General features: G+C 30.5%; 4 protein-coding genes across 5 annotated transcripts; all 4 read left to right on the forward strand.

Annotated features, from left to right (window-relative positions):
* The first annotated feature begins 1,400 nt into the window (after positions 1–1,400).
* LOC123920321 (geraniol 8-hydroxylase-like) lies at positions 1,401–3,298 on the forward strand. The gene is made up of 2 exons (XM_045972594.1): positions 1,401–2,352; positions 2,626–3,298. Exons 1-2 carry the CDS (start codon positions 1,480–1,482, stop codon positions 3,235–3,237), a joined length of 1,485 nt encoding a protein of 494 aa, XP_045828550.1. The 5' UTR covers positions 1,401–1,479; the 3' UTR covers positions 3,238–3,298.
* A 2,761-nt stretch (positions 3,299–6,059) lies between these two features.
* LOC123920332 (GDSL esterase/lipase At5g03610-like) lies at positions 6,060–9,912 on the forward strand. 2 transcript variants are annotated; one of them, XM_045972604.1, is made up of 5 exons: positions 6,060–6,183; positions 6,282–6,476; positions 8,282–8,547; positions 8,995–9,304; positions 9,598–9,912. In XM_045972604.1, the coding sequence occupies exons 1-5, from the start codon at positions 6,120–6,122 to the stop codon at positions 9,810–9,812; spliced, it is 1,050 nt and encodes a 349-aa protein (XP_045828560.1). In that variant the 5' UTR covers positions 6,060–6,119; the 3' UTR covers positions 9,813–9,912. The 2 variants fall into 2 exon arrangements, with proteins under 2 accessions (XP_045828560.1, XP_045828566.1); XM_045972610.1 differs by having other exon boundaries at positions 6,285–6,476.
* Positions 9,913–12,003: 2,091 nt separating this feature from the next.
* On the forward strand, positions 12,004–12,727 carry LOC123888021 (metacaspase-6-like). Its single transcript, XM_045936968.1, has 2 exons — positions 12,004–12,382; positions 12,471–12,727. Exons 1-2 carry the CDS (start codon positions 12,004–12,006, stop codon positions 12,725–12,727), a joined length of 636 nt encoding a protein of 211 aa, XP_045792924.1.
* Positions 12,728–14,318: 1,591 nt separating this feature from the next.
* On the forward strand, positions 14,319–15,045 carry LOC123888028 (metacaspase-6-like). Its single transcript, XM_045936981.1, has 2 exons — positions 14,319–14,700; positions 14,789–15,045. Exons 1-2 carry the CDS (start codon positions 14,319–14,321, stop codon positions 15,043–15,045), a joined length of 639 nt encoding a protein of 212 aa, XP_045792937.1.
* The last annotated feature ends 309 nt before the right edge of the window (positions 15,046–15,354 follow it).

Consider the following 15,354-nt stretch of genomic DNA (forward strand, 5'->3'; position numbering starts at 1 on the left):
CTAGTTCACATAATAACAGCAAAGTGCTCCTGAATTCTATTTTGGGTTTTGACTAATTAACTAAGACAGTACTAAAATAACAACATTGAATATTGAACCAAAAAAAGATAGTCAACGGTTGAGATATATATATATATATATATATATATATATATATATATATATATATATTTGCCAAATTTCAAATACTAGTACTCCCATGAACAAAGACTGGTTAAGATAGCAACCATTCTGATTAAAATTTAGATGATAAAATGAAATTTATTTATTTATTAAAACCTCTTTATTAATTATAGGTAGTGGAGTACATAAGTAGGTTGAAATACAATAAATAAATAAATGTATATTACTGGGTTAAAAATTAACACTATTCACTGAATAATTAATATATGACAATGTTTCAAATTGAATTACTAAAAAAAATGGTAATATGAGGGGAAAATAACACTAGTTTAATATAAGTGCTAATATGACCACCTAAATAGGTAGTTCATCTAATAACTGTCGACGATATTCTTAAGAAATAAAAATTCATGACCCACATATTTTTTACGGCTCAAAAGGTTACTAATTGATGACAATTTAATATCAAATGCATATTTGTTTTATGCCGGAGCACTACACTCTTTTTTAGTTTTTTCTTTCTCCTAAATTCCCTCATGCCTCATGGCTTTATAGATAAGACTTTTAATGAAGCAATTTTAATTACTTTTCAACCCACTTTGGTTTTAGTCTAATTATCTCTTTCAACTGAGTTTTTCTCTTTGCTTAAAAAATAAATAATCTAACCGATATCAATTAATTCATTTTTTCAATTATAAAAATTATGAAGATTATCTTCTAAATTTATTTTTTTTTGCTTTCACCACCAGTTTAATCTAGTTCAGGGTCAGTTCTGACATCAAGTGATTCCAGCCCCCTCCCGATCATAGTTACGGGGGATCGAACCGTGATCCTCCCTACCAAGTTCAGCATCAATTTTAAATTTAAGAGACAATATTTATTATTCTTCTCGATGTTTTGAATATTTTTATCAACTTGATCCACCTTGTACGATGTCCATATTGGAGTTTATCCTATGAATGTGAGACATGCTATTGCTCTCAAGTCTCAAATGCACAAAACCAACATCGTGTTTTTACACTATTGGCCAAGATGAATATTTCTTGGCTTTGAATAGCTTCAATATCACAATGTCCACTAGTCAATACATTTTTTTCCCTTTCCCCTCTCTCTTCCCATAAACCTTCATTCCAAGAACCTAAAATTTTGACTTAGACTTTCATAGCAATTTGGATTATTTTATTTTATTTTATTTAACTACTTTGGAGGAGACATGTATTGATGTATATATATAAGATAAGATGAGTTCAAGTAACTCAATGCAAACATATTCTACACATCCTATTCTTAATCAATAAACTTTGCTTCATTATTTGTCACCAAATTAATCACTCCAAAATCATATAACTTTCAAAAATGGAATTTATAACTTGTGCATTACTCCTTCTCTTGACATGTACCACACTTCATTTCCTTAGTAGAATCATAAAACCAAACCATAATCTTCCGCCGGGCCCAACCCGTTTTCCGATCATCGGAAACCTCTTTGAACTTGGAGAAAAACCACACCAATCTTTAGCCAAACTAGCAAAGATTCATGGTCCAATAATGAGCCTAAAACTAGGAAGAATAACAACTATAGTAATTTCTTCAGCTGAAATGGCCAAAGAAGTGCTATTAACTCATGACCAATTCTTGTCAAATAGAACAATTCCTCAATCTGTTTCTGTTCTCAACCATGAACATTTTAGCCTTGCTTTCATACCCGTTTCGCCACTTTGGCGCGAGTTGAGAAAAATATGCAATAGCCAATTATTTGCACATAAGACTCTTGATGAAAGCCAAGATGTAAGGCGCAATAAAGTTCAACTACTTCTTCATGATGTGCACAAAAGTAGCCAAATTGGTGAAGCAATAGACATTGGAAACGAAGTATTCAAAACGACGATAAATTTATTATCGAACACTATTTTCTCTGAAGATTTGATTCAATCTACCGGAACAGCCGGAGAGTTTAAGGACTTGGTTACAAACATTACAAAATTAGTTGGATCACCAAACATAGCTGATTTTTTCCCATTGCTCAAGGTCATTGATCCTCAAGGTGTGAAAAGACAACAAACTAAGAATGTTGCTAAGGTGTTGGACGTCTTCGATCGATTGATTCGGAAACGTTTGAAGTCGATGGATGAAGATTCTAACACACACAATGACATGTTAGATGCCTTGCTGAATATTTCTAAAGAAAATGATATGATGGACAAAAACCTAATTGAACATTTGGCACATGTATGTTTTCTCCTCTCCCTTAATAGTACATTTATATTATATGCATCACTATTAAATAAAATTTTAATTTATATTATATGCATCACTATTAAATAAAATTTTAATTAAGGACAAAAAAAAACTTCTAATTCCTTCATCCATAAGTTTAGTGATACAACTTATAGCTAGAGATAAATTTTTTTATTGCTAATTCATCAATTTTTTGAAATTATTTTGTATTTGTAGTATTACTTTGACAAACCTACTCACTCTCTTCGAAATAATGACTTATAGGATATTTTTGTCGCGGGAACGGACACAACAACATCAACACTTGAATGGGCAATGACGGAACTAGTACTCAACTCAGAGATCATGTCAAAAGCAAAAAAGGAGCTAGAAGAAGTAATAGGCAAAGGTAAACCTATTGAAGAATCAGATATTGCTAGACTCCCGTATCTGCAAGCAATCATAAAAGAGACATTTCGATTGCACCCTCCAGTTCCTCTTTTGCTCCCTCGAAAAACAGCAAAAGACGTGGAGCTATGTGGTTTCACCATCCCAAAAGATGCGCAAGTGTTAATTAATGTGTGGACTATTGGTAGAGATCCAACTTTGTGGGACAATCCAACTTTGTTCTCACCTGAAAGATTTGTTGGGTCAAATATTGATGTAAAGGGTAGGAGTTTTGAACTCGCGCCATTTGGTGCTGGAAGAAGAATATGTCCCGGTATGATGTTAGCTTTAAGGATGTTGCTTTTGATGTTAGGGTCATTGATCAACTCCTTTGATTGGAAACTTGAAGATGACATGAAATCAGAAGATATGGACATGGACGAAAAATTTGGAATTACCTTGCAAAAGGCACAACCTCTTCGAGTTGTTCCTGTTAAGATTAGCATTTAATTGAATAAGGTAGCAAGTATATATGTGCCTAGTTTTTATGTCAAAAATCAAAATGTTATGTATGTTTTTGTCATTGTTATTTGAAATATTTATTAAGCTTATGAAAATAAATGTATGCATGTAACTACATATTGATAAGGGAACATTGATCAATATCCATATGCATGGGTTACTCCAGAATTAAAGAATAGTCATTCACATATACTCACACACACAAAATACTAAGCAAAATTATGTTTTGGTTCTTTAACTTTTATTATTATATTTTTTTGCAACAAATTTGTCATCAAATCTAAGATATTGTTGTAAAATTACCCTTTAGTTTCTTAAGTTTTGATGTTCGATTCTCTCTAATGCCAATTTGAGTGGATTAATTTAGCTTTTTCTTTTAAAAAAAATAATAATTACCATGTAGTCAATAATATTTTTTTTTATTTCCCAACTTTTTATATTTTTTTAAAAGTAAGTTCGAATTCAAATGCTACATATTGATTCGATTGTAACTAAAGTTCATTATTACTCTCTCCGATTTCTTATAAAAAAGGACCAATTTTTTCCCAAAATATTTCTTATAAAAAGGACCGGAGGGAGTATTAGAATGTTGTTATACATCGGGATAATATATTTCTATGTAAGAAAGTCTTTGATAGACAGGTGTGGAGCGTTGAAAAAGATGATCAATACCCTATAAAAGGAGTGTGCAAGTTTTTGACCGATTTAGATCTTCTCATGGTTTTTCTCTTATGTCTTCCATTTAACATAAATTTCAATCATTCATTTATTTTTTCTCTCTTTTCTAAACTAATTTTTTTTTCTTCTTTATAAATTCACCACCCTTAGATGAGCAAAATGAGAGAGAGTTGGACCAAAAAAGTACGAGAGGATCAAAATCGATTTTTGACACATGTTCTATTGAGTATTGACAAGTGATTCAACAATTTCATGCACCATTTAGAATAAGCAAAGTTTTGTTGAAAATGTCCGTCTTTCATGTGTAGGTGGTTGCGGTATGAAAGAAACTTCAAAACACCTATTTTTTGAATGGAATTATTTTGGGAGTATTTGAAATGCAATTCTAAAATAGTTGGATATTTATAATGCTTTTTCAAATAATGGGTACAAATACAATCACACTACACAATTTTGTAGCCTTGTTTGTCACTCGAAAATTATAAAAGAATCGTGCGTTTTTGGTAATATATGACTATCTAGCAAGCATCGACACTCCTCATATTAGGCGTGTCCGTGTCTGACACGTGTCGGTGTCGGTGTCCGACACAGACACATATGATTACACTAAATTATGTCACTTTTCCAAATTTTTATCGGTATCGACGTGTCAGTATCTGTGTCGTGTCCGGTGTCCGTGTCTGTGTTCGTGCTTCATAGATGACTATCTTTTATTTTAATATATTTCGGGTGTTGCAGCTGGCTTACCATTTGCATCCCTTTTGCCTAAAAAAAAAGGTTAATGTACGTGTTTGCATATATGGTGAAAGAACGTAATAACAATATTCTTTTTGGACGGAAAGAATCATCCATATATGTAGATAAAATAAAAATTTATCTTTAAGGGTGGTTCAAATAAAGTCCCCTAAATTTCGTTAAGATTTAAAATAGATATATTTTTGTTTTGATCTCATTGTAGCTTATATTGTCTTGTAGTGTTTGGGGTTTATAGATCTGTTTCCATATTTTGTTGAAGGCATATATTGTTTATTTTTAGTCTATTCCTTGTACACATTATGCTTGAGTAGAGTATTTTAATATATGTAACAAACAAAAAGAAGAGTATTTAAATATAATTTTGGTTGTTTACTAATTTTTTTTAAAGTTGTTAATTTTTTTTTTGTAAGGTATTGTTTTCGATTTCATGGCTAGTGATTGAATAATTGTGTGATAGTAAAATATATGTCTACAAAATATACAATATATGTTTACAACATAAAGTACTGCCTCAGGAGTTTATTAGTTAGTATATATAAAAGCTAACTAAGAATAGTTGTCACAGAAAAATTGAAATCGAATTTTCTCGAACGATTCATTATAGGATGAACTCATTAATCACTTGAACTCAATGTCTTAGTTAACAACTTTTTAACTTTAACTGCTTCAAAAAAAAAAAAAAAAGCTTTTTAACTATAAACAAATATTAATCTATCCACACATCCAAAACTATCCTTACATTATTTCCTTAATATTGCGAGGATATGTGATAATATATTTTTTATATATAATAATGGATATGTGATAATATTACTTTGTAGTATACTAGTAAGTTAGTAAACAAAATAGTTGACATATTACTCTTTTTTAGGGGTAAGTTAGTAAACATATTACTTTATTAGTACATGAAATCAACAAAATTCAAATACACTTAACTATATAATTCTTAATAAAAGTGTGAAGTTGACTTTTTACTTATATTAGGGACAAATGAAGTATTAACTTTGGGCTTCGGCCCTGTATTATATAAAAAATAAAATAAAAATGAAGTATTAAGTTAAATAAATTATAGTTATGGTAATGCATTCAAATTATTATTTTTTAGGTACATGCATTCAAAATATTTAATATTACTAACATAGTATAACTAAAATTTAGTCAAAATAACATAATAAGTAAACTACAATCAAGAAGAGGCTGAAACCACTTAATGTCAAAACTGACTCTCAAAACAGATTAAGTAGTCTAATAAACCGAATACGGTGGTGTAAAAAATAATCATTTAACTTGGCAAAAAATAATATAAATTAAAATCATTTATGTGTCATCATAAATTTACATATATATAATTTCATATGTACCAATAAATAGGAGTAGAGAGAAAGAGAGTGTGTGTAATACAGATTGACATCATCAAAATCTGATTTTGATTATCAATGGTGAAACATCTCTTTGTGCTTCCTCCATTACTTCTTGTTCTTCTTTTCATTTCAATAACAGGTAATGACTAAAATTCCATCAAAATTATGTTGATTTGATTTTATTGATTTTTAATTATGTTGTATTAATAAACTAATTAATCCAAATTAATGTTACAGAAGTGGCTGAAGGGACTAAGAAATCATATGGGGTATATAACAACAACAATGTAAAATTGTTTGTATTTGGAGATTCATATGTTGACACAGGCAATTTCTTGGACTCACCATCATATAAAGCTCCTTATGGAATCACTTTTCCTGGTAAACCTGCTGGAAGATTCAGTGATGGTCGTGTTCTCACTGATTACATTGGTAATTAAACTCTCTTCTCTCTTTGTGGAATAAGTATTATTACTAAATCATAATGTTAGAATATTCCTATTTTATAGCATGGTAGTTACTCCATTAGTTACTACACAAGAGTAGAGCATCAATTTTCTTAAATTTTTCTTTTAATACAAATTAAACTTTAGGTGAGAGGATCACACAAATTAATTTTGCTCTTATACTCGATCTCCTTATATTTAGGATCAGAGAAAGTAGTTTCTTAATTTCTCCATGCTGATGAGTTAGAGTTAGTCAAACAATGATGAGGTATGTAGGATTGTCGGTCGAGTTGGTAAATAGATGATTCATTATTTATAATATCCAACAAAGATGTGACTTCATCTCCCGTCAATGTTACGACTTAATTGGTCGATATTCAAAAAGTACCTTATAACTTGTAAGCATTTCATGAGTCTTGATATCTCTCATGACTTTAGTAAGCACCGAACATCCAACTCACTTAAACTTCTTAAAAAAGAAAGAGAAAAAAGTTAGCCAAATAGGAGTAACTACATTTGGTGCTATTATTATTTTTTTGTCATGTAAAATAGTGGATAAAAATTCTACCCTTAAGTCCCTGTGAGCTTAGCTTGTTGGTAGGGACATCGCATATATTATGCAGGAGTTGAAGTAGGACCCCCGCCCACTTATTCACTTTTAAGGTGAAATTTTTAGCCATTAAGCTAAAAGACAAAAAAGGAAGAAAAAATTATATCCTTAAGATGAATAAATGCAATGTGCAGAATTCGAATTCCAGTCTCTAGTCTCTAAATGCATAAAAATTCATCTCGTAAGATAAATGTTTCTATAAATATTTGAGTTTGATATAGTGATTTATTTGATTTTTTAGTGAACATGTGAGTGTAAGTTTAATTTAAATTTAAATTTAATTAAAAATAGGGTACAATTTAGATGCAGATTTACATGTGATGTGTTTCTTGTTCCTTTCACAAAGTGACAATTTTTTATTATTTTTTATTTTAAAAAAGTGTGAAAAAAACTTCCTTTTAAAAATAAAAAATGACCTCTTTGTAAAAGTAACAACAAAAATAGGACATGTCAACCCAATTCAATGGACCCACCCAGTAGAATCAATGCATATTTACAAAATTCAATTATTCATTAAAATATTTTAATATTTTTCTATTACACATTATTTAATCTTTTTTCTCTATTTTATTAATTTAAATTTTTGATTTTGTACGTAAATTTTTTACCATTTAAAACTTTTCAGAAACAAATATAAGAGAAAGAATATTAGCCATTGATTTGTGAGGAGAAAGAAAAGAAAAAGAGAAAAAAGATGAATTAAAAGGTAGAGATTGAGAAAATTGAGGAAATTAAGAAAAATAAAATTGAGAAAATCCATTATCCACAACTTGTACGTAATTACTAATTAGCTATTGGGTGAGCTCGGCCCAGATATTTTATGTTTTAGATCTTTAATATAGTATTATATATTATATAATATTAATAATGAATTAGTTCAAGTGGTAAAAGTTTTAAACTCCTTAAACAGGTGATTAAAGCCATTAGATTTGGTCTAGTGATGATGAGTTTGGGTAGTATGCAGGATGTCTTAGGTTCGATTTTTTCTGACTCCATTGTAAATAAAAAAATAGGTGATCAAAAATTTGATTCTACGCTCGTTGTATTTTTTTCAGCGACATATAATATACACATGATAAGTGAAATGATGAATTACAATAAATATAATTGGATACTCATTGACTAACCAATTTGTAGCATTTTGGCATTTTGGTTTGATTCATTAATTTACTCTGATGCAGCTTCCTATTTGAAAATTGAAACCCCTACACCATACTCATTGAGAAATTCCTCAAATCTACAGTATGGAATCAACTTTGCTCAGGGAGGGACTGGTGTTTTTCAAACTTTGACTAATGGACCAAACATGACTCTTCAAATTGACTCATTTGAGCAGTTAATCCAACAAAAAGTCTATACCAAACAAGACCTTGATTCCTCTGTTGCACTTATTGGTGCTTCTGGCAACGATTACACTGCTTTTATAGTAAACAACAAAAGCATTACGGTAAGTGGTTAACTTTATTTTGTTTCTATCTCAAACCGCATTTTTGAGGTATTGTCCTCTTTGAAGTTTTATGCGAAATCCTCACGAGTTTATCTTTTATAATAGGCATATCAATAGATAGAAGAGTGTGAGTCTTGTATTTAATGTGAGCTGAAAGACCCTTTAGACCCTTTCAGCTCTTGTGTGTGGCTTAGAGTATCCTCGATCGCCACAAATAGCACAAATGATCCAGAGTGGATCTGAGCTGGTAATTGGTGTTACATACCTTTAGCGTGTCTCTTTTAAGGTGAAGTCCATTCTGCATTGGACCTCAACCCAACCTGAAACCATTTTCGTCATGTTTTTACATCTTCAATTTTTTTGTCGGTAATTCAACTTTTTTAACCAATATTGTTTATTAAAAATCTATATGCTTAATTTTTTTTTTCTTCTTTTTCATCATGGTAGGAGATAAAATCCTTCACTACAACCCTTATCAACCAACTATCCATAAATATTCAAAGAATCCACAATTTGGGAATAAATAAAATAGCAATTGGTTTATTGGAGCCTATTGGGTGTTTGCCTCAAATAACAGTGGTAACTTTTCATCTTGGTTGTGTTGACCTTTTAAATTTGGTCTCTGAAAATCACAACAAAGAATTACTCCAAACTGTGCAACAACTTAATCAACAAGCTGGAAAATCAGTTTATGTCACACTAGACATCTACAACGCTTTCCTCTCAACAATTGAAACCATGAAAAGAAATCATGAAGGTATATATGTCCTCTTCATCTTTTTACTAATTAAGCACTATCACCAATTTAACGATTATTAAATAAATTATCCTCATAGTTTTTCAGAATTTCGTTTTTAGTCTCCAAAGATTTTTCCGGGACCAAATGTTTTGATAGAAAATTTTCCAGGGACCAAAAGTGCGAAACAAATCTTCAGGAACTAAAAACGAAATTCTGAAAAAACTATAGGGACTATTTACTTATTTAACCCTAAAATAAAATGTCTTGATGCTGATGATTTCAGTTTTTTCCCCTTTCTCTCCATTGTACAGAAAACTCAACACTGATGAATCCATTGGAATTGTGTTGTGCGGGAGATGGTTTCAAAAACAAATGTGGAAATGTGGATGATAATGGAGAAAAGAAATATAGTTTATGTGAGAATCCAGAGCTTTCATTCTTTTGGGACTATGTTCATCCTTCTCAAAATGGTTGGTATAATGTCTACACATTGTTGCAACCTTCTCTTGGTCAACTTATTGGATAAAAATTAACTTTTGATCCTCATGGATTTGTAATATTAATTCATCTGACATACTATGCATTATGCATCTTATTAAAAAAAGTTATTCTTATTTACAAATCACTTAATCTCTACTCAACGAGCATTCCCCCCCTCCCTCCCTCTTTTTTTTTTTTTTTTTTTCTTTCACAAGTGTCGTTCTTCTGTTTGCAAAGCATGACTCTAGAGAAAAAGATTTGATGCAGTTTATTTTAACACAATTGTCACACTATTTTACATCACAGCCGTCCGATCAATAATGTGCGATTGAGATTGTTTCTATGTTTTATAATTGCATTAATCTAGATCGTTCGATCTGTAATCAACGGTCCAAAATCATTTTAAGAAATTTTTTTTTGATAGTTTTTTGAGTACCTAGGAATCTTTTATTTCAAATACTTTTTTTTCCTATAAAATTTATTTCAAATTCTTAAAAGTCGAGCTTCATGTGTAAAAAATTGTTCTAGGTATGATTATTGTTTGGGATAAATTTTCTGTTTCATATAATGAACATAGGAATTTTTTTTTTCAGCATTGGGCTCCAAGAAATGTATTTAGACCATCTCCAATGGTGTAGTACCTATTAGGCACTTATGGTTCTTATTAGGTACTATCATTGGAGTAGCACTCATTTGAGTACTTATTAGGTACCACTTCTAAAATAAGAACTCTCTCTTTCCTCTTGGACCCACCTTATTTTTCATTAAAATATCTTTTCATGTGACCCACTTTATTTTATATATCCAATTTGAATTAATCGATATTTATACAAAAACACAATTGTTTTTTGGTACATAACAAAAACACAATTTTTGAATTGGCGTGTAAAAAAATGATGTTTCACAAAATGATATATTTTTTTTGGTACATCACAAAAGCACAATTTTTGAATTGGTCATTTTAATTATTCTTATGATCAGCCCCCAACAATGATGTTTCAACAACTGACACACATAATAGTCCTCATCCAAATCTCGCATCATACCTTCAAAGAAGAGCAGAAATTCAAGATAGGCGAGCTCATCTTCAACACGATCTTGTCGAGTATATTTGGCAACGTTTTGGGTATGATGATCAACAAAATTAATTGTTTTTAAAATCATGTAATGTTATTTTAAATTATTTTTTAATTATGTAATTCTTAAAATTTGGCAATATTATTTTAAATTAAATTTCGATTTTTAATTATTTTTTCGAATTATAAAAAAAAATAGTACATGCTAATTTTGTAATTTTATCATTCAATCAATTTATATTATAAAATAGATAATTAAATAATAAGTTATTGTAATGATGTGGAGTTATTGATGAGACCCATTTTAGAACTTTTTAAGAAGTGCTCCATTGGAGCGGTTGAGTACATATTAGGTACTATTATTAAAAAACAATAAATTAGCGATGTGTCCATGTGGGACCCATTTAAATACTCAAAGTTGGAGTGCTCCATTGTAGATGCTCTTAAAATCGGTGAAACAAACGCCCCAAAGAATTAAGGGTATTCACGATGCAGTTTTGGTTGATTTAAGATTAAAAAAAATCATGTATTGCAAAGATAAAAAAAATAGATCGAGTAGTCCTATTTTAAATAGCTCGCAGTCGCACTTTGTCACACTTCTTGGACTCCTTAACTATTTTCAATTCGGACTTTGAAACATATATTATTTTTGTATTTTTCGCTGCATGATTTTTAATAATTTGAGGAATTAGTTAATTGGAGTAAGTATGACATCCTTATTAAATAAATGAAATTATATTTTTTTTGAAAATAAAATAAAGGGGTAAATTAAGGGTGTTACAGCAACCACCAACGTGGTACGATTGAGACCAAAGTTTCCTTGAGGGGAACAGAATATAAAGAAATTCCAACAAATAAAGATGAGGAACATTCAATTGACCTCTCTTATTGTACATTGTTTAATGCATTGAAAACAACTTTGAAAACAAAGTTTGAACAAATAGAGCACAAACCTGCCATATCAGACTTAAACCCAAACCCATTATACCTTTCTTTAATCCTAAGGTCCTTTAAAAGCTATTGTATGTACCACTCTACCTATACATACATAGTTAGACACCTCCCTGCATCACCGTCACTCTCTTCTTTTCAATCTCACTCTCCTCTCTCTTTTTCTTTCTCTATCCCTTTCTCTATCTATTTTATATCTCACAAACAAGTATGAGTCTTAAAACTAAGAAATTTGAATCATATTCTTCTTCTTCATCTGTTGGCAAAAAGAGAGCACTTCTAATTGGGTTGAGATATGATCAGCCCCAAATGATCTATACATGGGATGATTGTTTAGAAGTTGAACAATTTTTGATAGAAAAATTTAATTTTCCTCGAGAAAATATAGATAGGCAGTTAGATCTTAGGATATTTGACAATGAAGATGATAAGTTAACAAATATTACACTGGAGTATAAAATAAAAACATTTCTTGAAGAAACAAAAAGCGGAGATGTTTCAATTCTCTTTGTGAGTGGACACGGAGGAAATCCAAAATCAGAGGAAGGTCCAGGTTTAATTGCTGCCGTCGATTATCAAGTCTTGGAAGGTAATATTTTAAATTTTAATGTTTGTTGTTAATGAATAATATTTTTTTCTAAACAATTTTATTAATTTATTTTATTTGTAATGTGTAGTTAATGATCTCATAGTACACGTGAAAGAGTTGCCCAAAGATACAAAGTTTCTATTTATTATAGATGCTTGTTTTGGAGCCAATTTCATGAAGTTGTTTAGTGAAAATGTTGTTATGATGCTTTCTTCAAAAGAAACAGAAGAATCCAAGGGTAGCATTTGGTATGGTTCGCATTCTACCAATGCTTTTTTGCACTGTGTTGTGAGAGATTCTGAGACAACATTAGAAGAGTTATTAGAGCTTATTAAGATAAATTAAGAAATTTGGGTATTGATCAAACACCGCGTGGGTTATGTAACAATGAGAAAAAAATGTTACCTATCTCTCGGATGTTTGAGCATTAGTTATGTTAAGACGAGTAATAAGTTGTTGTCCTGAGAGGAGTGAATGACTAATTGAGTTATTAAATTTTAGTTGACGTTGTAATCGAAGTTACTAATAATTGTTGTGCATCGATGTTGTTTTAAGTCGTTGTTCGTTTATAGTAATTGTGTTGTCGAATTGTTGGTTTGTTGAATAAGGATGTTGAGCTACGTGGTTATAACAGTGTTGAATTATTTATTTTAATGATGTTGGATTTGTACTGAAAATTATGATGTTGTAATTGTCGTTGTTGTATGTAGTTGTTTATTGATGTTGCTATAATGATGATGAAGTTGTCTATTGAAGTTGTTAAATGATGTTGCCTATTGACGTTGCTTATTATAACATGACATGCATTCATTCATGTATCCAATGACGTTGCCTAATGAAGTTGTATAATTGACGTTGAAAATGATGTTGTTTAATGACGTTGAAAATTATGTTGCTTAATGAAGTTGAAAATAATGACGTTGATCCTCTATGATGTAAAACTAGAAATGACGTTGATATTGGTACCACATGCATGTAGCGATTCTATGCGCATTGCATGCATTTAGATTATATTTCTTTATTTAAATGTTGTTGTTATTTCTCTTTATTTAATTAACGATTGATGATTGTGGTTGACTGATGAATGTGCGTGGCCATCCGCTTAGGTGGTCTTGTTGTTGTTTATGATGTTGTTAGTTATTGTGTTGTTTTAATTCAGTTACTTTCTTGATGTATTTTGACTCACCTTTACATCCCCCTTCTGGCTTGGCCCTACGGTGTGCAACCGTAGATTTTCAGGTAGGCGACGAATCATAGATGGTGTGTTTGGATAGCTGTTGCTTTGTTATTTATTTGGAGTCGCTCTGTTAGGATGTTGTTGGGAGAAACTTTTATTTAATTATGTTGTTAAATTTTTATAACAATTGAGCTATGTCACTTGATTCAGTATTTTCAATTCGGACTTTGAAACATATATTATTTTTGTATTTTTCGCTGCATGATTTTTAATAATTTGAGGAATTAGTTAATTGGAGTAAGTGTGACATCCTTATTAAATAAATGAAATTATATTTTTTTTGAAAATAAAATAAAGGGGTAAATTAAGGGTGTTACAGCAACCACTAACGTGGTAAGATTGAGACCAAAGTTTCCTTGAGGGGAACAGAATATAAAGAAATTCCAACAAATAAAGATGAGGAACATTCAATTTACCTCTCTTATTGTACATTGTTTAATGCATTGAAAACAACTTTGAAAACAAAGTTTGAACAAAAATAGAGCACAAACCTGCCATATCAGACTTAAACCCAAACCCATTATACCTTTCTTTAATCCTAAGGTCCTTTAAAAGCTACTGTATGTACCACTCTACCTATACATACATAGTTAGACACCTCCCTGCAACACTGTCACTCTCTTCTTTTCAATCTCACTCTCCTCTCTCTTTTTCTTTCTCTATCCCTTTCTCTATCTATTTCATATCTCACAAACAAGTATGACTCTTAAAACTAAGAAATTCGAATCATCTTCTTCTTCTTCTTCATCTGTTGGCAAAAAGAGAGCACTTCTAATTGGGTTGAGATATGATCAGCCCCAAATGATCTATACATGGGATGATTGTTTAGAAGTTGAACAATTTTTGATAGAAAAATTTAATTTTCCTCGAGAAAATATAGATAGACAGTTAGATCTTAGGATATTTGACAATGAAGATGATAAGTTAACAAATATTACACTGGAGTATAAAATAAAAACATTTCTTGAAGAAACAAAAAGCGGAGATGTTTCAATTCTCTTTGTGAGTGGACACGGAGGAAATCCAAAATCAGAGGAAGGTCCAGGTTTAATTGCTGCCGTCGATTATCAAGTCTTGGAAGGTAATATTTTAAATATTAATGTTTGTTGTTAATGAATAATATTTTTTTCTAAACAATTTTATTAATTTATTTTATTTGTAATGTGTAGTTAATGATCTCATAGTACACGTGAAAGAGTTGCCCAAAGATACAAAGTTTCTATTTATTATAGATGCTTGTTTTAGAGCCAATTTCATGAAGTTGTTTAGTGAAAATGTTGTTATGATGCTTTCTTCAAAAGAAACAGAAGAATCCAAGGGTAGCATTTGGTATGGTTCGCATTCTACCAATGCTTTTTTGCACTGTGTTGTGAGAGATTCTGAGACAACATTAGAAGAGTTATTAGAGCTTATTAAGATAAATTAAGAAATTTGGGTATTGATCAAACACCGCGTGGGTTATGTAACAATGAGAAAAAAATGTTACCTATCTCTCGGATGTTTGAGCATTAGTTATGTTAAGACGAGTAATAAGTTGTTGTCCTGAGAGGAGTGAATGACTAATTGAGTTATTAAATTTTAGTTGACGTTGTAATCGAAGTTACTAATAATTGTTGTGTATCGATGTTGTTTTAAGTCGTTGTTCATTTATAGTAATTGTGTTGTCGAATTGTTGGTTTGTTGAATAATGATGTTGAGCTACGTGGTTATAACAGTGTTGAATTATTTATTTTAA

This window comes from Trifolium pratense, linkage group LG1, assembly GCF_020283565.1.
Source record: "Trifolium pratense cultivar HEN17-A07 linkage group LG1, ARS_RC_1.1, whole genome shotgun sequence".
Taxonomy (NCBI): domain Eukaryota; kingdom Viridiplantae; phylum Streptophyta; class Magnoliopsida; order Fabales; family Fabaceae; genus Trifolium; species Trifolium pratense.

Coding starts and splice junctions, on each gene's coding strand:
- LOC123920321 (XM_045972594.1), top strand. CDS start 1,480: ATGGAATTTATAACTTGTGCATTACTCCTTCTCTTGACATGTACCACA. Junction 2,353..2,625: donor TAATTGAACATTTGGCACAT/GTATGTTTTCTC, acceptor AATGACTTATAG/GATATTTTTGTCGCGGGAAC.
- LOC123888028 (XM_045936981.1), top strand. CDS start 14,319: ATGACTCTTAAAACTAAGAAATTCGAATCATCTTCTTCTTCTTCTTCA. Junction 14,701..14,788: donor CGATTATCAAGTCTTGGAAG/GTAATATTTTAA, acceptor TGTAATGTGTAG/TTAATGATCTCATAGTACAC.
- LOC123888021 (XM_045936968.1), top strand. CDS start 12,004: ATGAGTCTTAAAACTAAGAAATTTGAATCATATTCTTCTTCTTCATCT. Junction 12,383..12,470: donor CGATTATCAAGTCTTGGAAG/GTAATATTTTAA, acceptor TGTAATGTGTAG/TTAATGATCTCATAGTACAC.
- LOC123920332 (XM_045972604.1), top strand. CDS start 6,120: ATGGTGAAACATCTCTTTGTGCTTCCTCCATTACTTCTTGTTCTTCTT. Junction 6,184..6,281: donor TCTTTTCATTTCAATAACAG/GTAATGACTAAA, acceptor TTAATGTTACAG/AAGTGGCTGAAGGGACTAAG. Junction 8,548..8,994: donor TAAACAACAAAAGCATTACG/GTAAGTGGTTAA, acceptor TCATCATGGTAG/GAGATAAAATCCTTCACTAC.